This window comes from Haemaphysalis longicornis, unplaced genomic scaffold (genome assembly GCF_048455015.1).
Source record: "Haemaphysalis longicornis isolate Haplotype H1 unplaced genomic scaffold, Haemaphysalis longicornis Haplotype H1 scaffold_2, whole genome shotgun sequence".
NCBI classification, from domain to species: Eukaryota; Metazoa; Arthropoda; class Arachnida; order Ixodida; family Ixodidae; genus Haemaphysalis; species Haemaphysalis longicornis.
This window is the reverse complement of record NW_027526295.1, coordinates 14,525,157-14,552,508: the sequence shown is the minus strand read 5'-3', so window position 1 is coordinate 14,552,508 and position 27,352 is coordinate 14,525,157. Positions and strand designations below refer to the sequence as shown.

Here is a 27,352-nt window from a genome sequence, read left to right as displayed (position 1 = left end):
GACCTCGTGTTCGCACACCTCCCGGTCGGCAGGTCGGTCACCTGGAAAAATACTGGTCTAAACTTGGGAAGTGACCATTACATAATCGAAGTGAGCCTGGAGCTGAAGGGAAGTCACGTTAACGCCCCCAGTCGCAAACACAAGCTCACGGATTGGCATGCTTTCCGCAAGCAAAACGTTCGGACCACCATTGACGACATTGAAGAATGGACAAGGGACATCACGGCGGCGGTGGAAAATGCGAGCACCGAGATTGACACAAGCGACTCCATTCCCACCATGGACCCGCACCTGGCTCATATGATAGAAGTGAGACAATCCCTTCAACGTCGATGGAAAAGGAATAGAACTAACAGAAATTTACGAAAGCGCATCGCCCGACCTGGACGTGAAATTGAGGCTAACAGTCAGCAACTCTGCCGACAACAATGGCACGCCATTTGTAAGGAGGCAGATTGGTAGCTTCACGCCAGTCGTACTTGGAAGCTCCTGCGTCACCTCCGAGACGAGACGCAGAGTAAATCTTTTCAACGCCACCGGCTAGGACAAATCCTGCACTCGGCAATCAAACATCGCGGAGAACAAGGGGTTCGAGACTACCTCAACAACAAATACCTGCCCAAGGCAGCGCAGTCCACACACCCGGGATATGCAGGAGCCGACAACCACGAACTGGATGCGGATATAGAGGAAAGCGAGGTGCGTAGAGCCATCCAAGAGCTTAACTGCAAATCCGCCGCCGGCCCTGATCGAGTACACAATAAGACGCTCCGCAACCTCAGCGACGAAGCCATCTCGGCACGCACAGACTATTACAACAGGTGCTGGCGCTCCGGGTACATACCAAAGCAATGGAGAAGGGCACGTACAGTTCTAATTCCCAAACCGGGTAAGCCGCCTAGCATTGACAACCTCAGACTCATATCCCTCACGTCGTGTGTAGGGAAGGTTATGGAGCATATACTTAAAGGGACATAGAAGTGATATGTAAACATTGCGGGATTACTTGATTACTTGCGCAAATTGTAGTCTGGAGTCCCCAGGCCATGTTTCGACCATCCTGGGCGCGTTTACGCGATTTTATTTAGTAGAAAAATTAATTCGAAAATGCTGTCCTCCTCTCTTTACGCTCGCCCATTTTCTGCGGCGTTTTCGTGTGACGTCAGGAGGGGATGAGCTGGCAATTGGCTGCGATACTGCACGGCTCCCCGGCCTTCAGACAGAGTCAGTCGGCCCAGCGTTTCGTCCGCCGGCCGCCGACGGGTCGTCGCAATTCGTTCGCTCAGTTGAAACGAAGCCAGGGCACGTTTGTGAATGGTAGAATTTGCCTTTCTTTACTTGGTTAGTTTGTACACTGTATCTAGCTCCAAGTCAAGGTCGCTTCACACAAGCGCTGAACAAGCGCACATGCGACGCTTCGCTGACTGGTATGCCAGTAGGAAAATATAAGGCCTCTTGAAGGCGGGAGGAGAGTCAGCGAAGTCAATATAGGTACTAAGGAAATAAAATCAACTGATATTTTTACCGTACAGCGTAAAACTAGGGTGCGGGAAGCACTTTTTTGCGCTGGGCGAACAAGCACAGCGATCAGCAGCACGACTACGCATCTGCGAACGCTTTTCCGTCTACGAAATGCAATTGCTAGACGTGAGCTATTGTGGAAACTCGGGCGACGCTTACTGCACGAGCGCAATACAACAAATAGTCACCTAAGCTGCTTGAAATGCCAAAACTAAAGACAAATGTAAACTAACCGGTTGTACAATATATACCCTATATTACCAATGCCAGCGGAGCCTGCTCCGTGTGGCCATGACGTACAGGTGTTGCAAGACGCGGCTAATAGTAAATAAGGTTGTGGGAGAAAGCATAGAAGTACAGCGCTCTGTACGCCAGGGATGCCCACTTAGCCCGTTACTTTTTTGTTTATACATTGAATCACTTTGTTTAAGTATTATACGCAGCGACAGCGTACACGGATTTCGGCTGCATGGGGTAGAAGTTAAACTCTTAGCCTATGCGGACGATATTGCTGTTTTTTGTTCAGATATTGAAAGCATCAATGCGGTAGTGGAAATCGTCAAACGATCCTGTGAGGCGAATGGGAGTGCCGTAAACTGGAAAAAGTGCCGGGGCTTTTGGCATGGAAATTGGCCATCAACCCCAAGCATCTCGCTAACATGAATTGGGTCAGCACACCGGCAAAGTACTTAGGTGTGCCTTTGGAGGTTTATAAAGACAGCGATCCGTATTGGAGGAATGAAGCCGAAGTAATGAAAGAAAGGGCAGAAAAGTGGAAAGGGTGGAGCTTATCAATATTTTCAAGAACGACTGTGTGCAACTTATTTTTTGTAAGCAGACTGTGGTATGTCCTTCAGGTTCTTCACTGTTCCCGAGCAAATGTTCAAAGACTGCATCGTGTATTCGCTGTGTTTATATGGGGGTCAAACTGGGAAAGGACAAGCCGGACAAACCTGTTTCGTAGGGTCAGGGACGGAGGTTTGGGACTAGCACACTTGTTTATACGTCAAATTGTAAACCGTTTCTTGTTTCTCCTCGATGTTAAGGACCCAACGTTAAGAACTATCTGTCAATTGCGCTTGGGTAGAGCGTTACCGGATATTATAGTCACGTCCAATGTTATACCTGGCGGCCTGCATGGTTTTATGAGAGAAGTTGTACTGTCATGCCGTTTCTTGGCTGTTCGATTTTCTTGGGATTACTTGTGTCAAGTAAATAGGAAAAAGTTGTATAAAGACGTGTGTGATGTAGTCCTCCCTGAACCAATGTACCGGTTGATTTATAGAGCAGGTAGGGGTAAAGATGTGCTTAAAAGAGTTAAGCGTATGCAGGTACCCCCTAGCGTAAAGACTTTTTTCTTCAAACTGCATACTGGAACCCTCTCTGTTAAGACGTGGATGGCAGAAAAAGACTTGTTCGTTCCATGGGGAATTGACTGTATCATATGCAAAAAAGCTGAAACTATTGAGCATGTATTCATCGATTGTTGGGATGCTGTGTTCCTGTGGGATGTGCTCCAACGAACTCTGAAAAAGGATCTGCCTGTGGATGCCCAAGGCATACGGTACTTGCCTGTTGAAAACGAGGATGGTATGCCTTACGACCTCATCATGCTTGTTGGATTGAGCTCTATTTGGAAAGCAAGAATGGCCGCAAGGTACTCTGACATTGATGCGCGAAGCGCGAGACAGTATTTTAGAGAGGCAATGAGTGAATACGTGGAAAAAAATTGCCCCCACCTCCCCGAAGGGAATCGTGAGGAAGTGCGAATGCATTTCTGGCGCCGAGAGTACACGGCGTAGTAATTCTGCCATCGCCTTGAGAGGCGCAGTACCGGCGAGGGGGAGCTGTCAGGCGAGGGGAGAGGCGCGCGCCGAGGGTGAGTGCAAACCTAACGGGGGGAGAGGCGCGCCAGCTGCAGAGCATGTGACGTCACGGCGCGAGGAGAGGGGGAGCAGACGCAAAGGCGCCAGCGCGCGGTCACGTGGGAGTGTGACGTCACGGCGCGAGGAGCGGTGCGGGAGCCGGCGCGGGTGCGCGCAGCCACGGCGCGGGAGGCGGAGCGCGCGCGGGTCACGTGGGGTGTGACGTCGCTGCGCCGTTGCTACAGACGCTCCTCTCCGCTCCTCGCGCCGTTGCTAGGGGAGAGGAGTAGGAGCAATGCGGACGGCGGATTCAGGGTCGCTTATAAAGTGCATCGCACTTAATAAAAAATATGTGTCGAATCCGTCCGAATGTCTTGCAGACATGGAATCGTTGGTACACCTAAGGGACTTTTAAACACATGACGTCAACCAAAGTCAGGTTGACGGCTGTTTGTGAATGAATGTCTGTGTTCTGTATGTGCCAAAGTAGGCAATAAAGAAAAAAAAAAAGCCTGCTCCGTGGCCGAGCGGTCTGGGTTGCTAGGTGTGCCACCGCAAGTATTTTGCAAGTCAGGAGTTAGAATCCCCGCGGGTACGTTCTTTTTATTTTTTGTAAGTTAACTTTTTCGTTTTCCGCCGATGTTATCTATATTGAGTTCACCTTTTTTTGGGCCGCAACGTTCATGGCTCCACGAACTAGTTCACAAAACGCGCGCAGGCTGGCACTGGCGCGCTAGCGAGTTCTCGTTGGCGTGCTGTTGCCATAAGCACCGACTGCTTGCAGGCAGTGGGAACAGGCCAGAATGAACAGACCCTTGGCCTGGTGCGAACACGCTTTTAACGACACAGGCATGAGGGAGGCAAGCTCCAAATGTGGAGGAAAAGCGCATGACATTTGGGCGTCTGCGGGTACGCGGAGGGCGTTCATGCACTGCGTAGGTTTCGGCTAGTGAATGCTACGATTCCAATCCGTCCTAGGAGGCTTATCTTTATGCATTTTTACAGCTGACAGCATGGCACAAGCGCGGTACGATCATTACTGAGTTATTGAGTATGCCCAACCAACAACGCCAACGGTTGTGTTTTACAGAACCGAAACCGAAACCGAAACTTGTTTGGTTGATCACCTTGGGCATCGTCCGATCACGGTGCCCGCTCCTCCTAACGTCACAGCTTTAGTTGTTGCGGCCGCCGCAAACCGCGCATGGTAGTTTTTCTTCTTTCGCGCATTGTAAAATAATTACCGATTTGTCAACCGAATAAACGATGAAAAGTGTGCTAATTTCAGCCAGTCTACGCAGTGCAAGCAAAAACGGGAGCTTGACAAATTCACTTCAGTGTCCCTTTAATAATAGGTGGCAGGCGCACATGGAGGAACACGACAAGTACCCACCTACCATGATTGGATTCAGAAGTAAACTGAGCACTCAAGACGCCATGCTCCTTATCCAGCGCGACCTACAGGACCGCCCGAGCAGCACGGATTGCCGGGCGATATTAGGACTGGACGTCAAGAGCGCTTTTGACAATGTACTCCACTCCGCTATTTTGGCACAAGTCACAAGACTAGGGCTGGGAAAGCGCTCTTATGAATACATCCGAGCCTTTCTTACCGATAGAACAGCTCAGCTCCATGTCGGACACCTCCAGCTAGAAGAGAGAAGATTGGGAAGTAGGGGAACCCCGCAGGGAGCGGTGATCTCCCCCTTTCTCTTTAATTTAGTTATGATTCCGGTAGCCGACAGCCTGGCCGACCTGCCCCACGTCCGGCATACCATCTACACGGACGACGTGACGCTGTGGGTCGCGGGTGGTGCAACCGGACATATCCAAGACCGGTTACAGGAAGCCGTGCACCGGATAGAGGGATGCTTACAAGGAACAGGACTACAGTGTTCCCCCCAGAAATCAGAGTTGTTGATCCTGCCTCCACCAGGGCACTGGAGGAAAAGCGCTGAGGAAGAATCAGCCAATATCGTCCTCCGAACAGGGGACAATGGCATCATCCCTCCCGTGTCTAGCATTCGAGTATTGGGCATGCACATCAACGCCGGCAAAGGAAACACGTTAGCGATTGACCGCCTCATCACGAAAATAGGCATCGCCACTCGTCTCATTAAGCAAGTGGCTACGAAAAAGCAGGGCATGCGAGAGACCAGCTTGCTGCGATTGGTGCAATCCTTCGTCATAAGTCACGTCGCGTATGTCGGAGCTTTCCACAAATGGTTACAGCATGAAAATGATAAAATCAATGCGGCCGTCCGTAAGGCGCACAGGGCGGTCCTGGGTCTCCTCCCTAGCACCAGCAACGAAGCCCTAGCACGGCTAGGCGTGCACAATACTTTAGAGGAAATCGGAGAGGCACAGCGCATAGCACAGCTCGTCCGCCTAAACGCCACGAAGGCGGGCAGAATAATACTCCAGAAAGCAGGGATGACCGCACCAAACGAGTTTCCCACTGAAGAAGATCAACCGAACGTGGAGAAAAGGCACATTGGCCGCTTGACCCGGCACTTGACCATACCGCCGCTCCTTCGCAACATGCACCTGGAGCATGACAGGGGGCGACGGGAAGCAAGGGCCAAAGCACTGGCCCGAACGTATGAGGATGACGCCCAGGCACACTACGTTGACGCGGCCATGTACAAGAACAAGCCCCACACCTTCGCACTCTCTGTCATACGGGCCTGCGATGGCAAATGCGTCACAGCCGGTAGCTTATCCGCTCATACGGCAACGCAGGCAGAAGAGGCGGCTATCGCGCTGGCGCTAACTTGTGAGTTGGACAAGGCCATCACAGTATTGAGTGACTCACGCTCCGCCATTGTCGGCTACAGCAGAGGGATCATTGGGCGACCCGCCCATGGACTACTGCCCACAAATAGAATGGCGCGGGCCCACATTAGGTGGTTCCCGGCGCACATGGAAACCACTCTGGGAAGGACGCCAAACCGCAACGAGGAAGCGGACAGAACTGCGCGCGAGCTCGCACACCGCGCAGTCACCTCGCCCCCTCTCTTGCGATCGGAAGGCAACGACGAGGAAAACGAACCGCACCCGGCATTGAGCTTCGGTGAAGTCCTTGCCTGGTATCGCGAACAACGCCGACAAGCACCGAAGCCTCATTCGCTTCTGAGTAGAAGTGAAGGAGTGTTTCTTCGGCAGCTGCAGACTGGTACAGCACTCACGCCAGCTCTGGTGCGACACATCTGTCCGGACCTCTACCAGAGTGACGTGTGCTGTGTGTGTAGTGTGGTGCGCGCGGACCTGCCTCACATAATGTGGGGGTGTGACGAACACAGAGTGAGGGGTTACCCACCGGAACTACCACAACATGTCGTGCAAAATATGAACTCCCCGACTAGGGAGCTCCAACTCATGGTGATCCAGCAGCTGGAGACAGCTCTGGCCAGGCAGAAGCGCGGGCGGCTTCCCGATCACGTCAATGGTCGGACCCCCCAGCGCCGACGCCTCCGGCCGGACGCGGCCCCGTCTCCGGATCGGCTTTAACACCAACAGCCGACGGTGAGGGCGGAACCCTGTGTGGTGATCCCCCTCACCGATAGTGCAGGATAACCAATAAAAGTCCTTTCTCTCTCTCTCTCTCTCTGGCTTGCACCTACGTGTGCCTTCGTGTTCATGTGCTTGCATGTGAGCGAGTGTATGTGTACGTGTGTGCATGTCCGTGCCTGCGTGTGTTTGTGGGTGCGTCTGTGTATGTGCGCGGGTGCGTGTATGTGTGTGTGCGTGCGTGCATGCGTGCGCGCGAGTGTGTGTGTGTGTGTGTGTGTGTGGGCGTGTGCGTGCGCGTGTGCGTGTGTGTGCGTCTGCGTGTGTGTGCGTGTGCTTGCATGCGAGCGCGTGCTTCTGTGCGTTCGCGTGCGTGCGTGGATGCGTGTGCGCGTATGTGCGTGGGTGCGCGTTTCTGTGCGTGTGCGTGTGCGCGTGCGTGTGTGTGCGTGCGCGTGCGTGCGTGCGTGTGCGCGTATGTGGGTGGGTGCGCGTTTTTGTGCGTGTGCGTGTGCGTGTGTGCGTGCGTGTGTGTGTCTGTGTGTGTGCGTGTGTGTGAGAGTGATAATTGTGAGAGCGTGAGGGCGATAATTGTGAAGCGTGCCGCCGGAATCTGGATGCGTCATCGTAGCATTATCAGGTACAGGCTCGCCCTGTAAACTGGATGTTGTCAGATTCACGTGTGTGGTACAAATGTATTTACGAACGTATTTACTGTGGGCGGAGTTATTGAAATGGGCTAAAAAATCTGAATGATAACGGGCACTGAATCTCGCCGCCCCAAGTGCGGATGAAATGCGGAGAGTAAGCGATAAGAAAAAACATCAAAGAGCTGTGCATAGGGGCATACACAAAATAAGAATCAATGTGTGATATCTCGAAAAGAAACAAACAAGTCCACTTATTTTACGTGAAGGCGAAATCATCTCTCTGAGCTGGACATGCCTGGTTTCCCAAATCCCTAGGTTAACATACAGCGTAAATTACACATCCATGTGTGGGACCAGAAATAGATTGAAAAAAAGGGAAAGAGGGAAATATAATATGGAAGAGCTCCAACCTGTTTCATCCAAAATACAATTTAAGGATTTTTCTGATAAAAGTGTTAAGACTACGATGGTATCATTTATGTAGCTTTAAAAGGACAGAACCTCGCTGAGTTATTACAAGCCATGGCGCCAGCATGATGGAGGGGACAAGATCAAGCAAGTCACCGTCGTGGCCTGCCTTTGGTTGGTCTAGATTGGTCGTAGGTAACGAAAATGCGCCGAGCATGCTCCAATAGAATATAAATGAAAGCAAATGAACCAAGTACCCGCCAAAGAGCATTTTAACAAATACGAATCACTCAAATCTTTACTTGAGCATCACCAACAGCAATTCTGGATGTTGGGTGGGGGGGCGGTTAAAATCATAAAGCTGTTGATCTGTTTGATGACAAAAGTGCCGCATAAACAAGGCAAGTGCTGTTGTAGCCAACGTACTAGACACATGAATGCATACCAGTTACAGCAGAGTAGTGGTTTTGGCGAGTTGGTACATAAGGAGAAGACACACAGTGCGATGTGTGTCTTCTGCGTTTTTGTCCCTCGTCTTGTGCTGCGCTGCAACACGTTGATACAAGCTACAATTACATACAAATGGCACTTTCGCTTACAAAATACGTATTATGCGCAGATACTACAAAACACATTGTAACATTCGTGTTTCATTTGTACACGAACTGAACATTCTGCGAAAATAAATAAAAGATGTATGTGCATGGACTGGCACAAAAAATTTTAAATAATAATAAAAGAAGGCAAACACCGGTGAACGGTCATTGACGACCAATCGTTTATCCATGCTTTAAAGGGTTCAAAATGAGCGATGAACCCTAAACGTAATAAAAAGTATTAAACAAAGACCGCGCTAGCAGGGATGGAAAATAAGATGAAAGAAAGAAACGAAACAAAAAAACAGAAAAATCAAATTTCGTTCTTTCAAAGACTAAGCTAAACTTCCAAGCGTGGCTTTCTTACCTCTACGCTGTATCAGTGCATCTTACAGCACACCGTGCATTTCTTTGCCTTGGGGACTGAAAATCGAACGGTGTGAAGGAGGATTTTGGAAGCAATTTCGGAAGGGCACATTTAAACTGCAGAAAAATTAACCTTCATACCGACAGTAAAAGCAACTCATTGGTCAGCCTGAAGAAGTTCCATTAATTGCAGTACACGGAGAGTGATACTTTTGATTGAATATACTTAATTTCAAGTAAGGTGAACATTCTGTGCGCTCGCACAGTTACCTCCGTCAGCAACTTTCAGCCTTGAATGGATATAAACAAGGAATCAAGTAATAAAAACTTTGCATTTTACGATTTCTATAAAGGCGCCCTGACATTTAGGAAGATTGCTACGCTAATTGAACAATACAATAATGTGGTACACCTGCTTCATATTAGCGCACGAGTCTGCGGGTTTACGCATTACTCCGCTAACGCACGCGTACGCAGATGCAAGTGGCTGCATAAGCTAAGTCTCCGTTCGCGGGAATGCCGAAGTTGAAGATAAAGAAAAAGCTGTCCCTGTAATCTGAAAAACTGGTGCTCCTAAATGTCTATTGCTCATGCTACGCGAAGGGGAGCGATAGAGAGAGAGAGAGAGAGCGAGAGAGAGAGAGAGAGAGGGGGAGAAGGAGGAGCAGGAGGAGCAGAAAGAGGAGGCAAAATGTTTTAAAGGAGCCATGAAGAGAAAATACAACTTAGTATAATTTGAAAGAACTAAGATTCAGCATCTCACTCAGCTCCACTACAGCCCCAAACGGTGTTTTTTAACGAAAAAAAGCAAGAAGTATTTAAAAACTTTCAAATTTTGCGCCACAGTGACGTGTTATGAGCAAGAATGACGTCATACGGGCCAACAATAAAACATTATTTTCAGTGCGTTAACTACACGTTAGCATTCAAGTGATGCGGTCAAATGGAACTAGACGCCCCTTTACAGACGTCCAGTCATGTGTCGTCGCGACAGGTCAGTTGGGCGGCCGCCAATCGCACAAACAAGGTTCCGTGACGTCATACAAAAGTTGCGGGAAATTGGCTAGGGAGTCGCGACTGCTTCACACGTTTTCTTTAATATCTCCGTTATTTGTTCGAAGATTGCGGTGATATTGGTATCATCATTATCGGGACTGAGCAGTCTTTCTAATAAACCCAACTTGTATTTTCTCTTCATGGCTCCTTTAAGGAGCAAACAGAAAAATAAAGAAATCAGGTGGCGTTTTCCGTTCTGGAAGCCCCACTAAAGTTTTTTTAGCCGCTCAAGTGCGAAACCACCCCCTTGCCCTCTTCCCCAATTGTACAAGAAAAATATTATTCCTGCATTTTTGCACCGTCACACCGCCAGTATGCAATGGACACAAGCAACAGCTTTACCGGCAAGATTTGTGGTCGCGTCACTTCAGCAAGCGCTTCGTCTTGGCTCAGAGTTCAATAATAAAAAAACTAAACAGCATTACTGCGGAATCAAGCCGTCGTTCGGTGAAAAAGCAAAATAGTCACCGCTTCGACCAACGCCATCGGTCTAACCGTGCTCTTCCCCGCGCGCTGATAAGCGTGGAACCCGGCTCGCAAGAGATGACGCTGCAATGCATAGTTGCAATCAAAGCGGTGGTGCCACCCGCAAGAGTGACGGCAAACTTTTCTTCTCTCTTTCGCGCGCATGCCGCATAAGCCCAAAAGTCCGGCTATCCGCGCAGTAACAAACCAAGACCGAAGCGTATACGCGGTGAGTGGTAGAGCCTAATAATGTTTCCTCCTGATTACGAAAGACGGAGCCACCAACAAGAGTAGGAAATTTGTTTGCGAGCGTTCTCGAGCTGCGGAACTTTCAGAAAGCCTAGCCCTAAAACTATTCACCTCAGAAGAATTCTACCGGCATGTATGTAATCAGAAGAGCCAAAGGGAGGGAATGTTGCGAACAGAATATCGATATTGGCCGATTTTTTTCAATGCGGCGCGCAGAAACACAGGCACCCCAAAAACCCATGTTTTCGCTCATATTTCTTACTCGTTTGTAAAAAAACGAGATCCCAGTTTAAAAATCTGTCCGCAACATTCCCCCCGTTTTTGAAAGCGGAAAAAATTGATACTAACCCCATAGGGTTAGGCCAAATATTAGGCGCGCTATGGCTTCTGAAAGTGTACATGTATTGTCTACGGGAGGCCGGCACTGCTGAACCCTCTTAAGCTAGGGACTATTGCTGAGCTCGATTCTAATTATAGCCTCACAACCGCACTTTTTAGCGTAAAGAAGGACGAACTCGTCGCCTAGTTGAGACAGGTGGCTGGGTGATCGGATGACTCATTTGTTTCCGCACAAATTAGCGGCAATTCTTATATTCAACACATGTTAACTGATCTCGGTATCGTATGTGAAAGAGGCCGTCTGTGTGAGGAGAAGAATAGGGAAACATGCCATATTTTCCTGCATAGGCGAAACCATATTCGGCGTTCAAACTATTCAAGTTAGCGTCACTAGACGATCAGGACTGCAGAACGCAGCCGGGTTTTACAGCAGTTGCAGCCTTGTAATAGCTTTGGTGGTCACGGCAATCATGTACCGAGTGTAAACTCTAAGCTCAAGACTCTTACATGTAGCGAGCCTTTTTAAGTTGTAGTTGTTAAGAGACAACTATCGTCCGTTAAACACATATACATTCATTACGCTTAGGGATCAACGTTTGCTATTTTCTCTGTTTTGCATTGCTGACGAGCTTGAAATTTTTTATTTGCCGTTATTACCTCGCGCAGTTCCTATGCAACACAGCCTACTAACCTAACCTACCGAGAAGCGTTTGTTCGTCGAGCTAAGCCACTCCTTGCCATTAGCCGCCGCTTGATATAGCCCAGGCGCTCTTATAATTAACATTAATATTTTCTCCAATGTCACTGTATAAAAGACCCGCTGGTTGCAATGACTTGTGCCAAGGATATCTAAAACTGTCCACAGATATATGCGCCAATGGCAAAGACGACGCTATTACAGGGTATATAATGACGCAGCAAAGAGGCTAAATGCATGCGTTCTGGCTACTTTATAGATCGGCAGGGAGGAACATTTTTGTACACGGCACACACTGTGTCACAGTTACTCCACTTGGAGGTGAACGGTTGCCCGCGAAGACTAACGACCATAATTGGTCTCAATTTCGCTCCATTTTGTCCAAGAGTGCCCGGTATAGCTTATGTCAAAAGTGGTGGGTCGAGTAGTATGTCCGCACTTGAGCAGCCAACAATATCAGCGCGGGCTCATAAAGAGGTGCTCATAAAGAGTCCAGCCAGGATCGCTTCCGTTTCCTGCGAATTTTCGTAACCTGCAGTGAGTGCACCTCACGATCTTCCCGCGCTGCTGCAGCCTCGACCAAACAGGAGCTGTAACAAGGCTTCGGATGACGTCAGCAGCAGCGCCTATTTCCCGCCTACCAGATCCGCAGGGCAGACTCGAGAGGCGTGCGAGACAGCGCAGGCGGCGAGAGAGAACACTCACTCGTCCGTGGCCAGGAGCACGGCGGCGTGCGTCTTCTTGGCGAAGGTGAGCACGCAGTGCCAGGCGCGCCGCCTGGCGATGGGGTCGAGGTGGGCGGTCGGCTTGTCCAGCAGCAGCACGGGCGGCGCCCCGACCAGCGCCAGCGCCAGCGAGAGCCTGGCGCGCAGGCCCGAGCTGTACGCGGCCACGTACCGGTCGGCCGCCTCCTCCAGGTCCACCATGCGCAACAGCTGCTCCACCACGGGCTGCACCGACGCCGGCGAGACGCGCCGCAGCCGGGCCATGTGCCGCAGCACCTGCGCGAGGGCATTTCAAGAGGCCAGGGTGAACTGTTCCCCTTCCCCGCGACAACTGGATTGTGTGCTGGGGAACTTCCAAATGAGTTCGAAATATCCCCAGTCCACGTCTTTTCCACTTTCTAAATCAATAAAGCACTCACCTACTCAATGCCAACTAATTGTGGCAGGATGCCGTAGGAAGACAATTATTCAAAAGCATCGGCTGTGTTTTTCAAATTTACCTTTGACGCTTCAGGCCATCCCACAGCAAATACTCCTGCTCTGTCGTTAAGAAAATGTCTGCTCTGCGCCATGTACTGTCAGCTGCCAAAAGGTTGACGTCAGGCGCGCGAGGCGGCAATGGTGTCACGCGCGTTGTTGGTGCAGTCTTTTATAGCCAGCGAATTTGGATTTTGGATAAGGCTCGAAAGATAATTGCCATGGTTCTCCTGCTGCTTGATTCATGCTGAGCAAAGCTTTGTGCAGTGATGATTGGGTGCGTCCATAAAGCATAGCTCTCCGCCAATCGAGAAGATGGGACATAAGATCGGATGCAGCTTTAGTGACAGAATCTCTTAGCACAGGTAATCATCCAGCTATATGCGGACGGCAGACCCATTCCCATGGTACAGAGCACCAGAGTCCTTGGTCTTCGCATACAGGCCAATGGTTGCAATACACAGACCATAAAGGCTCTCGAAACGAGTGTACACCAGACAGTCCGCCTCATCTCCAGAATTGCCAACCGGCATCATGGTATGAAAGAAGGTAACCTCGTCAGATTAGTGCAGGCTTTTGTTCTTAGCCGCATAGTCTACGCGACGCCCTTCTTGGCACTAAAGGCCGAATAAAGAAAAAAAATCAATAACATCATTAAGCGAGCCTACAAGCAGGCACTAGGTATACCCATTACGTCACCAAATGAACGCTTTGGAGCGATGGGGCTGCACAATACCATAGACGAGCTTGTAGAAGCCCAAAAAATAGCACAGCTAGAAAGACTCTCCAAAACCGCAACAGGCAGACACATCCTACAAGAGCTTCAAATCACCTATGCGGCTCAACAAGGAAAAAAGGTGGATATCCTTAGCGAGCAGAGGGCACGTATATACACAACCCCTCTGCCCAGAAATATGCATCCCGTGCATAACCTACCACGCAGGAATGAAAGAGCCAAAGCCCTCCAAAAGCGATTCGAACGATCTGATGACGTGGTCTACGTGGACGCGGCCGAGTACTGTGAACACAACGCCATGGCCGTGGCAGTAGTCGATCGGCAGGGCCATTGCATTGCCTCCGCAGCGATCCGCACGGACACTCCGGAGGTAGGAGAAGAGGCAGCCATTGCACTGGCGCTTTCTTCTACAAGAGCGAAATACATAATAAGCGATTCCAAATCTGCAATTGTAAACTTCGCAAAGGGAAGGATCTCACCCGAAGCCCAAGGAATCCTTAGAGGATTCAAAGAATTAAGACTCCGAGGGGTCCAAATTATATGGGCACCAGCGCACTCTGCACTTCCGGGGAACGAAAACGCTCACGAGGCAGCTCGAGGTCTAAGCTTCCGAGACTGCCCAGAAACACCTGAGGCATCGTTTCGCACGGGGGGTAGGGACCGCATGGTGACCTATAGGGAGATAATCGACCATTACAGATTAGGGAGGGACAGATATCCCGCAGCTCATCGCACCTTGGGAAAGTGGCAGTCAGTAGCATGGCGTCTACTTCAGTCCTACACTTTTCCGAACCCGGTGACGTACAGTCATTGTTACCCCGGTCTATACGAAAATAAGTGTAAATTATGTTCAGCAAGGGCCGACCTTGAACACATTTTATGGGCCTGCCCCCTTAAGGTGAACACCACACCTCAAGCACTAGACATCACTTCCTCAGAGCAGTGGGAGACCGTGCTGCTCAGTTCAGACCCGGGCGTTCAACTCCGGGCCGTCCAGATGGCCGAAGACGCCGCCAGGGAGCAAGGAATCCTGGCCGCCGTCTGAGGGGGGAAGAATGAAGGGGACTCCCATCTCACTTCTTCCCTTACCCCCGTCTCGGGCTCAATAAAGTTATGCACTCACTCACTCTGTCTGTTTCTTTTCTGCGTCATTTCGAACGCGCTATTTTTTTTGCGCGGCCGCTTTTTTCGTTTACTATCGTAAAAAGGAACCCAAGGAGCGTTCCTAACTAAATGAACGCGGGGGCTGCCGATTATATACGCAGACTTTGCCTGGAATGTACCTGCACTTTTATTTGCACTAAACAACGAGGAGATGTATGACCAGCGCGAGCGGTTCAGGAGTTTCGGATGGTTATGGCCACTTAAATCGCGAGGTTTTCGAAGCCTCCGCGTGCCCCCCGATGAGGGTACACCACACTGTAAACGCAAACTAGCCGGAAATGGAGTTTTAATCAAGTAATGTGCCCTGAAAAGTACCTATAGCAAAAAATGTACTCCCTAGGCATGATCTAAACAAGTGGACGAACCTCCATGGTAGTACCGTTGCCCATCCGTGTAGCAAAAGGGAGGATTTAGAACGACATAACACCATTCGTTAGATGGCGTTCGGTCCCTTGTAAACAACCACGTCCACAATCAACTCCCCATCTGGGGTAATCATCTCAAGCGGGCGGTCGCCATGTTAGTCTTGTGTTGTTTCCGTGTGTCAGCACTTCAACCGTGGACTAATGCTAATTAGAAAGCAGGACGTGACAGTTGCATGCAGCTACAAAACCGATACCGTACGTATACCCGTATAGATGCTGCAGCCAGCGCGATCACAAGCAGACAGCGCGGCCGTGTTGTTTCAATCTGTTTATTTTGGCGGTAGGTGTTGTCAAACTCTGCTGCTAACAAAGAGGCAGTTCTCGCCGTTGCAAACAATTGCAATGTTCATCTGCTTCGCTTGCTTGCGCATATATAGGCAATTTAAATTCTCGTGCCAGCGCGCCAACGCACCCGACTGCAGCGACGCAACTTGCCCTGGCGGCACGACTTGCTGCCCGGATGTAAACAACCTCCGTGCTAACTATGCAGCGCGGCCGGTGACTTGGTGCGGCCGGAGCTTAACAACCTCCGTGCTAACTATGCAGCGCGGCCGGTGACTTGGTGCGGCCGGAGCTTCAAGCGCCTCGCCTTGGGCCATCATTTTTTCTTATTTGAGAAGGAGTAGTAGTGCCATTTGGTGGAAAGATTTTTATGTGCCCCTGTCACACGACGAACGGCCGCTAACAACATTTGGATACGGCGACAGCTGTGGACAGCTCGCTGGTAAGTGCTCTTTCATCAGTCGATGCGTTTGTCAAACGTTTGGATAGGGTTAACTGCGAAGTACCCGTGCCGCACACAGCACGTAGACGCACGGGCAAAGAAAAAAGCGCACACTCGTTTTATTATACTTGTTTGTGGCTTTTGGGGTATGCATTCGCATTCTTTTGTAGGCCGGTTTGTAACAGGGCATTCGAGATGAAATCGTTTGTCGCGCGCGGCGTCGTTTCAAAGCAACGTGACGGTTACTCAGGTAGCCGAATCGCCTCCGACAGCGGTGCATCGTCGGGCCCGGTCGGTGAATATTGTGGGACTCTGTCTCTCATATGCACCGAACTGCTCGTGTTCTTTTTAGTTAACTGCTCTACTTTGTAATATCTATTTGTTAACGCTCCTGATGGCTTGCCTGTCCAAATATAAGTCTTTGTGTTGTTTTCGTTCAAGGCTCTGACTCATTCTTAGCGCTCTGGTCGGCGAAAGCCGCAGATGAGACGGCCACCCCCTTCGAAAACTGTGCCCTGTAGATTCGGTGCGGTTGTTTGCTCGCTTGAGTCGACTCTTCACATCTAACAGCGTACCCTATTAAGGAAACGGTGACATGCGTAAAAGATGCTATGAGCCTATCGAACGATTAAATGCATATAGTGTGGACCACGACGGCGACGTGGTTCGAAACCGAAATGTTTTTATTCCCTTTCGGATGATAATGAGGGGTCTGTATACAATCGGGGCCCGTCAGTCGCCAGCTAAGGCCACGTAATTAAAAACACAAATTCATGCCCTTATGGAAGAGAACAGAGTTTGCCGTAGCATGACACAAATCTGCCCGGCATAAAAAAGGATATCATTTTTTTACAAGAACAATGCACACACTCTTCTTTTGTTGGTAATAAATTTGTCATAATCAATAGTAAGACCAAACACAAAAAAATTTACTCGATTCATCTGACACCCGATTTTGACACGGGGCTTGCAGCTCCAAAAAGTGCACTGGTTTTGCGTGACGGAAACTTCTACAATCACGGTAAATTAACTAAGGCAGGTGTGTGTGTGGCATGCAGCGTTGGTAAGTTTGCGAGAATAGCGTTTCCATTTCAGCTGTTTTTTTTTGTTGCCATGCAATCACAAGTAATTTGGTGCCATGAACGAGGTTTACGTTAGCTAACAAGACTGTAGTAACGGTTGCGGCTACAAATGACCTTATGCACCAATCACGCTTGTCAGCTCGGTGACACAGAATATTAAGGTGTCAAAATACGGATGACTGAGTCGCCTTGTTTATTACTACTGTAAAAAAAGAAAGTGTTTTCTGACCCAATGAAGGACTTTCCTGTATGACTAGCTGTGTTATGACAAATGACCATACTTGATGAGACAAGCCGTAACAAATTAGCTTTGGATGTAACACCAGGAGGGAAATAGGTGGAGGTATCTGCAAGTATAACTGAAACAGTGGGTGCCTGTCCGGCATGAATTCATTATTTGCTGACACAATTTTCTTCTGCAGATCCTGATACATGATCGAGTTGAATGACTTCATAGATCTTAAGGCAGGATAGGCTGTGCTGTACAAGGCAAGACTGCATTCGGAAACCAAGTTGGCCCCTCCAGAAGAAGTGAGTATTGCCCCGGCTTGCAACAGCCGTCCAGCTCGCAAAAGCTCCACTTTTTCTATGAAAGTGAGCCACCATGGTAGGGGAGAGGCAGTGTAAGGGTTTGCATCTTTAACTGTGTGCCCACTCACTTGAATAGATGCAAGCTGGCATCTTAAAGCAAGAAACAGCAGTTAACAAAATCTTGCAATACCAAAGTGTTTTTCAGTCAAAAACAAAAACTAATCTATCAACCTACAGAGACTTGCATTTTATCTTCACTGTCATTTAAAGTTGTGCTCGAGTATATTGTGCGGAAGTAATATCTTTTTTATTGCTGCAAAAGCCACGACGGTTAATGTACTGGCACTTGGTTTTATGAAGCCTTTGCATTCCTAATTTAGGTACTGGAATTCGCAGGGAACCTGGCCTTACAATTTTATTACTGTACCGAATTATTAAGTTCATTTAACCATAGTGTCTGTTTTGAATTTTACGTGTGGGGCATTTTTTTTTTCTTTTTTGCTTTTTCAGGCAGATGTTCCTCTGACTCCCTGCCTGCATTCCGTGAACGGGGAAGTTAGCCTCCACATCGATGGCCAGCGTGTCTTGACTGCATCATCTTTACTGGGAGGACTGTGTAGTCTGTTTGCATCGTTCTGAATTTTCAACATTCAATATCCCAAGAAGGCACACAGAGCTCTAACGTTTGTGGAACACGGCTTTTTGAACCTTGCCTGCGCCAAACCACGTGTGAAGGATTTAGAACTAATTAACTTTTATCGCATCAATATCGATCACTAATATTTGTTTTCAATCCTGTAATCATTGGATAGTAGTCAAAAAGTATTCCGTATTATATTTCTGACTTTTTCTTTTTTCTTTTTTTACTGAAAAGGGGATATTTGATGGGCCGTTCTGTATGCTCATAATACAGCTATCTTGCAGTGAAGCAATAATATTAACAAACTAATTTAACTTGAAACAATTATCTAAATAATATTGGTAACTGGTGCGAAATGAATCATCTAAAAATTATCCTAAAAACACGAATTTCATGGCTTTTTGTTCTCACTCTAAAGAAGCTGTCGCGATACCACCCATTCTGTTCTGTATCATTGCAATTAACCCGTCAGACTCGGTCACTTTTCTTGGCGCATTTGTGTCTTTAACAAAACGCACTGGTATTTTCCGCAGCATATTTTTCGTTCTTTATATTACTCATTTATCCATAGCCATCTCACTGCAGTCTGTCTCCTACATCATTCATCTCTTGTGCCTTTACCACCTACAAAATGCTTGTTACCTTTCAATATCAAATCGTTGCACAGCTCTCGCTTATTTCACGACACATTGAAAAATTGTTTTGTTGTAAACCACTGCAACCATTTTTTCTTCACTTTGTGTACTTAGTACTGATGTGTACTGATAAGTTCTGATAAATACTGACGGGTTCTCGATCCTCTAGTATTATATAATGATTTCATTTACCATGCGGTTGTGTTTGTGCCTATCTGTTTTTCAAGTATTTCCAGTTCTTGTATTATTATTGTTTCTACAATTTGTTCAACTAGCAGGCAGCTCTGGCTCATTTCACCACCTACTGAATTTTTTTGTTGTTGTTGTAAACCACTGCAGCCATTTTTTTTCACTGTGTACGGAGCGCTGATGCGTACTGATAAGTTCTGATAAGTACTGACGCATTCTCGATCCTCTAGTATTCTATAATGATTTCACTTACCATGCGGTTGTGTTTGTGCCTATCTTTGTTTTTCGCGTATTTCCAGTTCTTGTAGTAATATTGTTTCTACGTTTTGTTCAACTAGCATCGTATTGCTGTCTTCAATTCCTAACTGGCGTGTTATTTACCAATGTACCATTTGTGATTTCTAATATGAGGTCGCCATAAGTATTTATTTCGGAACCTCCTTGTGTGCACCATGTACCATGTAAACTTGTCTGCGATAGTTCGTTTGAAATAAACCTGAAATCGAGAAAAATCGTGTGAAATCAGTACTCCCGCAGGGAACTAGAAATTCTCCCTTGTGGCCTTGAAAACCTCCTTTCGGAAGGCCTACAAAACTCCCCAAGCTTTCGTCAAACTCCATTCAAAAGAAGTAAATGCTTCCCTTGAATCTCCTAAAAACGCCCCTAAACTAACATAAGTACTTCCAAAGGGAGCCATAATAGGCTCCTATTCAACCGCCTAAAAATTCCATAAACATCACTTAAAAACGCCCTTCAGGAAGTAAAGAATACTCCATTTTGACCTCCTTAAATTCTCCCGAACATTTCTTAACACTCCCTAAATACCTCCTTTCTATAACCTAAAAACTCCCTGTGTTGAGGAGGTAAACAAAACCTCCCTGTTCCATGTAGTAAAAAAACTCCTACAAGGAGGACTACTAGAGGACAGGCGAAAAAGAACCTCTATGGAGTATATGGGAGGAAAAAAAGTTTAGAGTGCAGGCTCTACTTAGGTCCGTTATCCCGCTACGGCGCCTGGTTCCGGTGGTCGAATGGACCGTTTGCGAGTTACGACGACAAGGAAAGCCCGCTGCCCGATAATCTTTTCCCGGGTGTTGTCTATCGCATCCCCTGCGCCGATTGCAACCATGTTTACATCGGCGAAACAAGAAAGTTCCCCAGAAGGATTAAAGAGCACCAACGGAACGTGAAAAACCAAAAGGTGACCTCTAATGCGATTGCCGAGCATACGCACAAGCACCAGACCGATATTGACTGGGAGAACGCTGCAGTTCTGGCTAAAGAACGAAACGTGACGTCACGTCTTTTACTGGAATCATCGTTCATACAAACGCATTCCGATACGATGAATCAAAATGAAGGGACGTTACCTTTGATATACATGCGGTCATTGCGTCACAAACTGCACCTTTAAATTCGAAAACGTCTGCCTCATTGTGAACAAGTAACCCGTACATGTTCCTTAACGTCTTCACACTATTACATGCAAAGCATCTCTTGCTCTCGGCTCCGTCGTCAGTCGTCCGTCCGTCCGCACGTCTGCCCCTCTCCCCATCAGCTGTGCCATAGCGCGCGCGCTTCTCCTCCTCTCCCTCTCTCCACACCAGCTGTGCGATAGCGCGCGCGCTACTCATCACCGCAGCTGCGCGATAAGCGCGCATGCGCGTCTCCTCTCTCATCTCCTCCTCTCCACTCCATCTGCTCTATATAATAAACCCGATCCGCGTGCCGCTCCCTCAGTTGCTACTTCGGTTGAGTCACGCTGCGCCTTCAGGAGTTCCGTCATTTTCCGTTATTTGGATACCCAATCTCGTGCACGTTTCGGAACCTCCGAGATGCTTTGCATCAACTCAAGGTTCCCCTACGAGAAGATGGTGAATGTTTTTTTTTACTTGGCCAGCGACTGCATTGCTGTTTCTTCATACATCCAGGTGAGTACACCTTTCGATCCACACCTTGTTTAAAGGAAGAAGATGGTCCGATCGTATCGTCAGTTATTCAACAAGACATCTTGAGCTAAGTACCAATTTCATACAGCCAGTACCTCACAACTATCACCACGAAGATGGACTATTGCTCCCGAACCTTTCGTCCGCGAACCTTTCGTGGTGCATTTTCTGTAAAGTTCGCAAGTGTCGTTTCAAAGAATTACACGCCCGTGGTCAGTAGTGTTTGCTCATGTTTAACTGAAAAGGAATATTGGACGAATTATTACTCCAACGATCTGTTTTGCGTTCGCAGTTTTTTTTTATCCATAGGTGCAGGTGTTTATGCAGAATTTCGATTTTGGGGGGGTGTCGGTGGGATATTTGGGGGGGTGTTGTATAAATCCCTAGGCAGGGTGCTTGTGGTTGCGGAATCTTTTTGGGGGGGTGTCGAAGTCCTTCTGGGGGGGCTTGGGGGGGGGGGGGTGTTAGGGGGGGGTGTATAAATCCCTGCATAGGTAGGCCTTTTGTTTCTTAGGAATTTCGAAACCAATTTATGCGGACGTGACAGATTAACGTTTTTAAAGATATTCCAGAACGTTAATGCACTACTCCTTATCCCGTAGTCACTAGCACGTAAGTGAAGTGAATGTGCATAGCTTCCTATTCGCATAGCACAAAAATTGACCGGCCAAATTTGTGGCAAGTAAAGCAAAATTAATATCTGACGTGCCAACAGAACCTGAAATTAGCGCCCTACGTAAAATTTGACGCCCAACGCGTTCTTAGGGCTTAAAGGAACTCTGCATCAATTCGGACCTTCACGTCTGGAAGTACTGCAAAAGCTAGAGTTATCGCCAGCCCGCAGGCAGCAGCACTGCGTGATTTTCTGGTCATAGAGCTTCACATTTATACTGGAGGGAAATCTGGCGCTGCATTCGCGGGCCGCCGTGGACGGTGCCATTGCAGCCAGCGACGTTCCTCGCCTCCTTGGCTAGGTTAGCCACATGGTTTCTTTTCCGCCTTGAAGCCAAAATCAATAAAAGCTGGTAACATGATTTTTTTTTGTGCATCTTGCATAAAGCTTCTAAATATTCCCTGACAAATACATCTTTCTGGAGGTATTTTATATAATAAAACAATTTCGATTAATCTTCTGCAGTAATATTGTTGCATTTTTTGCAGCCAGAGGCAGCTTTTCAGCCTGTTCGTGAGCCATGCCAAGGACGAGTGGAACGTGTCTGCCCGGCACATGACGGAACGCTCGCTGGAGCGCGGCTCTCCTAGACAGTGGCGCCAGATTTCTCTCTAGTGTATATTAGTATGAAACTATGTAACTATGCTGCTCGTCGCAGTAGATGCGCCTTCTGTTTCTCCTTTGCTTTTGTGGCTTTCTTTTTACAGTCTTTATCGAATGCGTCCATTGCTGCAAATGAAGTAAAGTCGCCCAATAGCTGCTCGACCGCTGTAATGACGCAGTTCCAGCGGTAGAAAAACGCCAGAAGAGGGAAAGAGCGAAAAATCCTTTGAGCAAGTTTCCAAGGTATTTTGATGGGCATAGCGCAGTAATTTTTGGCTGAGGTACTTTGCGGCCCCTTGATCTAAGTTGACTTGACTATGATGTTTAACGCACCTACGCTAGACAGACGATGAGGCGTTAGTGGAGGGCTAGGGATTAGTTTTGACCACCTGGGAATCTTTAGCGCCCACTGAAATCTCGATCTGGCCGCTTTCGCTTTCCGCCTACATCAGAAAAGCGGGCGGCACGGCCGGGAATCGAAGCCGCATCCTCGGGCTCAGCAGCACAACCCCTTAGCCATTGAGCCACCGCCCCCTAATCTGTAAACTGGATAAGTTTGATGACTACGTTATACTACGTTTCGAAAAAAGCTGAGAAAGTGTTGCAGGGTCCCTGTAAAGTGACGCCGGTACTCCTTGTTTTGGTGCTCCTGAATAAGTCCATATCCCTGCCACTTCTTCCTGTATCACATCCGATGTGCCCAGCCGGCGGATATGCCTCGACCACTTTGCACAAGTGCGCAAAGCCGCGCGGAAAACGACAGGCGCCACTGCGCGTCGCTCTGCGGCCTTGTGCAAGTGCTCCTCCTGGGACACCCGCTGGGAATACATGCCTAGAATACATACCCAAGAATACATGCCTTTGCATCCCAGTACCGGGGCGCTTCAAAACGACGCCCGCGTTTTATTAGCGAATTCGGCCCGAGCACTGCCCCTCCTGAGGTATTCATGCATAAGCGATTGCTGTAATGCTTGTCTTCTCTTGCGTTCCTATTGCATGGCATCTCAACGCTCGCCATCCGAGGCGCTTCTGCCCAGTGAGAGGCTCGTGATCTGTTGTAATTCTACCGAAGCTCAGCTTAAACTAAAATGGGATACAGCGTTAGACAAACCTGGTACTCGTGGTAGAGGTTCTCAAACAGCAGTGGTGCAGAGCAGTAGCGGGCAGTCTAAGCCGAATCCGCACAAGGCGGATTACTTTCCCTTACTTTTTTTACACAAGGCGGATTACTTTCCCTTACCCTTACTTTCTTTGTGATGGAGCCTGAATAACTGCAGGACGATGGCTCGATATAGATCGTTTGTATGAATTCAGTAGACCAGAAGGGTACTGTATACATAAGTAGAAGTGTGGCTTCATCTCATCAATGCGAGATGCGATGGGCGCAACAACAGCCTGCATGAAGGGCAGGAAGTATTCAAATATTCGTTTGCACAGCTTCGCAGCAGCGCGTAACCACAACGTGGTGCGGGGTTTTTCCTCTCCCCAGCGGGCACGTGCCTGGCGCCCCGTGAGCCAGGAGAGGAGTCCGCAGGGCTCCTCTCCCGCGTAGCCGAGCATGCGCACAAAGTGGCTGTGGTAGTGGAACAGGTCGGCGGCGCCGCCCACGAGGTGCGCGTTGCCGTCCGAGATGGGCTGCTGGCCGGAGAGCACGCGCAGCAGCAGCGACCGGCCGCAGCCCGTGGGGCCCAACAGGGCCAGGCACTCGCGCCGGTGCACGCAGAAGCTGACGTCGTGGAGCGGCGCGTACGGGCCCGCCTCCTGGCGCACGTGGCCCACCACCAGCACGTCCTGGCACGGCAGGGACTTGTCCTCGAAATAGCGCACCTGCCTGCACGCTCGGTGAAAGGCAGCACACGCTAACCGCGCTGTTCAGTGCTCTGCATGCCTGATAAACGGGTGTCTCACCGGCCGGCTCTTTCTGCCTGCGTCTATCCGGACACAGCCATACTGACTCCGGGTTGGCTTATCAAGAAAGTCCTTTCAAGACTAGACAAGCGAAAGTGCGCAACTTTTTCACCGTACAGAACATTCCGGAGATGTTAGAATAGGACGGTTATTTGAAGTTAGTGTTTTGCCACCGTTTTAAAGACAGGAAGAACTTTTGAACGCCACAAATGGGAGCAAGATATTGCAGATATGAGGCTACCTTTCGGTGACATCTCTGGTCAGTCTGGTTTTCAAATAGTGAGTGTTATAGACATTACTATTGCAGGGTTCCGAAAATATTCTCCGTCTTCATTGTTTGGGTTCATGAAGAGAGTCTGAAACAGGTTAACATACTAGAGGTAAGCAGTATTAGTGCTTTGGAGTGGGCATGGAATGACAGCAGCGACGGTGGTGGCTAAGAATCCTTTCTGCGTTTTACAGCAAAGCTGTCCATGGCTAGGATCCAGCAGATCGTCGTATTCGGTAACAGAGCGATGTAGACAAGAATCGCTAGCGAGCGTAGCGCCACGTTGCGGAGCCCACTGCGCGCCACACCCTCAGCGAATGGGAAAAATCATTTAACATAACAGGTCCTAGGGCGTCATATTTTAATACAAGAGGGCTTATATTCCCTTTAACAATTTGGCTGGCGATTACAATACTCCCTAATGCAATATTTGGACGCCAACGCAACATTTGGCAGGCAATTTAGCGCCAAATTCAATTGGGGCGCACATGCAAGGTAAATTGAACTAGTGGAAGATATTCAGATGGACAGCGCACGACCTTGTTCCTGTTGCTGTTGCGCAACCCACCACATTATCAAAAGGGCAATTGTTTTTTTCTGATTTATGAAGTTTTGCTCGTCAACTTCTTTTTGCCCCACTTCTTATAAGTACGACGTTGTTTTGGTTTATTAGTACACACAATCTAGACAAGAATAAAGAGGACAGGTATTTTAATTTTTATTGCCTAAACGTACCATCCATACAGTAAAAACACTACATGGATATTTTGCGCTTTTAGTCGAAAACAAAAGTGTATGGCACATGGCCGCATGCTAATAACTAGGTATCCAGCCAGTACATATGTGTCCAGTGCCTTGTCTGTCCAAGGTCCGCGTAGTCTCTGCTGGTGAAATTGGCAGGACACAGCCGGTAGCTGCTGTAGGTCTGACGAGGTGGTAAATGAGCCAGGTCCTGGCTTCTCGCGCACTGGAGCCAAACGCGAGATCTGGAACATCAACAAGCACGTTTGTATATTTGGGTTAGAGTGAATACTAGCTTTAATGCGGCGTTCGGGCGCACACAGTTTTTAGTGAAAACTGGCATCTGTATTCGAATTAAATGTTATCTGATGTATTAGGAATCTTTCTTTCTTAAATTGATTTTGGCTACGAAGACGACTTGTGACAACACCAATCGTAAAGGCAAATTTTAGATTACAATCATCCTTTATTGTTAAGAGACGCGGAGACGTTTTTTTCTGTTTGTGCGATCATAATGCTCGGTGGCAACGACCCACATTTCCTCCCAAATCAAAATACATTTCTGCAGACAAAAGCAGCCATCCCACACCAGAATTGCAAAGCAATTATTCATGTATGTATGCTTTCGCGCACTATGTATTCCTCAGGTATTTCTCAGGCCCTGCAGTAAACCGGTTAGAAAAACCGTATTTAAAAACCTCTAATAAATTACTAGCAAAAGTTAAGCCTGCATTGTCTAATTATTTATCGGCTTATAGCTGTAACTTCGTTTTTGTGAATATATCGTTCTTGTACCTAAAGCAGAAACTCGAAGCACGGAACTGAAGCGTAAATTATAAATTATAAGTGGCGGAATTATGCTTATGATTGTATCATAAACATATACATAATTGCTTAGTTTATGTATTTATCGCCAGAAATTTATTGTGCTATGTTTCGTTGATTCACCTGAAGAGAAAATGCAGAGCACACAATTGAAACGCAATTAATTATTTATGTAGTTACACTTCGTTAACACAGTGCTAACAATACGATATAACCCTACGGACCCACCCTTTGAGCCATAAGTGTATGCAGATACCTTCCTCCAGCTGTAGACATAAATAGGCTGATAATAATAATGGTAACAATAATACCGATAATAATTTTAATATTCACAATAACGTCATTAATATAACAACAACAGCAACGCATGCTACGAAAACAAAATAAACGAAGGCAATCAAAAGATAATAAAAAAAGTGCAGGTAGGCTCACACTGTTGCATTAGTTTTTGTATATGTTGCCTCCTAAACATTTTGCTACACACCGTGCATTCACTTGCGCTAAAATGCAAAACACACGATCGAAATGCATTAAATCAATAACGCACGTATAAACAAACGTGTGTAGCTAATGTAGACATTGAATAAATTACCAAATGCTCTGCCGCGCATTTCATGCGTATAATTCAAGAGTCAAAGACGACAATCAGAATGTAATAAATAAATACTGCACGTTTCTGCTCACTTAAGTTATAAAGCTGCTGCTGCGACCACATCCTGCTATCTCGTGCAAGCGTAGAAAAGCAAAACGAGCAGCATGCGATCGTACCTTTCGTCCGCCGGGATCCAAAAGAATTTTATGCAGCATGGCGTGAAGAATTTCGACACCACTCAGTACAGCACGATCTGTGATGACGGCGGGAATCCATTCACGCGTCTGTTTCGATGAAACGAACTTTACGGTGAAAAAAACGGCCCTCGGAACACCGCGGATCGTAGCATATCTGTGGGCGCGACAAGAAACGCCCCTTTTCAGCGGTGTGACGTAGAAAGGCGCAGTTCCCGTTTTCCACTCCTGGTGGCGCTCGTATTTTCGCAATCTCGAACTGCAACTTTTAAGTTCACTTGCATATTAAAAACTCCATAATTAATAAGTAACCTTGTAATAAATATAAAATGCAACAACAACGTTCATTTATACTCGTATGTAGTACAGCCCCCAAACGTTAGGATCGCTGCAGTCACGGGACAGAAAAACGGCGGAGTTGCATCCCCCTGGTTCAGCACTCATTCCTGATGGCTGCAGTGGGCTGGGGCAGCACTCACTCGTGGGTTCTCTCGACGTTGAGCTTCTGCGGCGGCCGCGCGAAGTGCGTCTCAGGAGGAGACCGCGAAC

The 27,352-nt window shown here is 48.0% G+C and overlaps 1 protein-coding gene across 1 annotated transcript in view; it reads right to left on the bottom strand.

Annotated features, from left to right (window-relative positions):
- Positions 1-27,352, bottom strand: part of LOC144167837 (phospholipid-transporting ATPase ABCA3-like) — a 198,578-nt gene that overhangs the window by 46,828 nt on the left and 124,398 nt on the right. Inside the window, exons 6-7 of the mRNA XM_077696996.1 lie at positions 23,776-24,106; positions 12,428-12,723 (exon numbers count right to left, since the gene is read on the bottom strand). Coding sequence (XP_077553122.1) covers positions 12,428-12,723; positions 23,776-24,106 — 627 coding nt within the window. The remainder of the gene's footprint in view (positions 1-12,427; positions 12,724-23,775; positions 24,107-27,352) is intronic.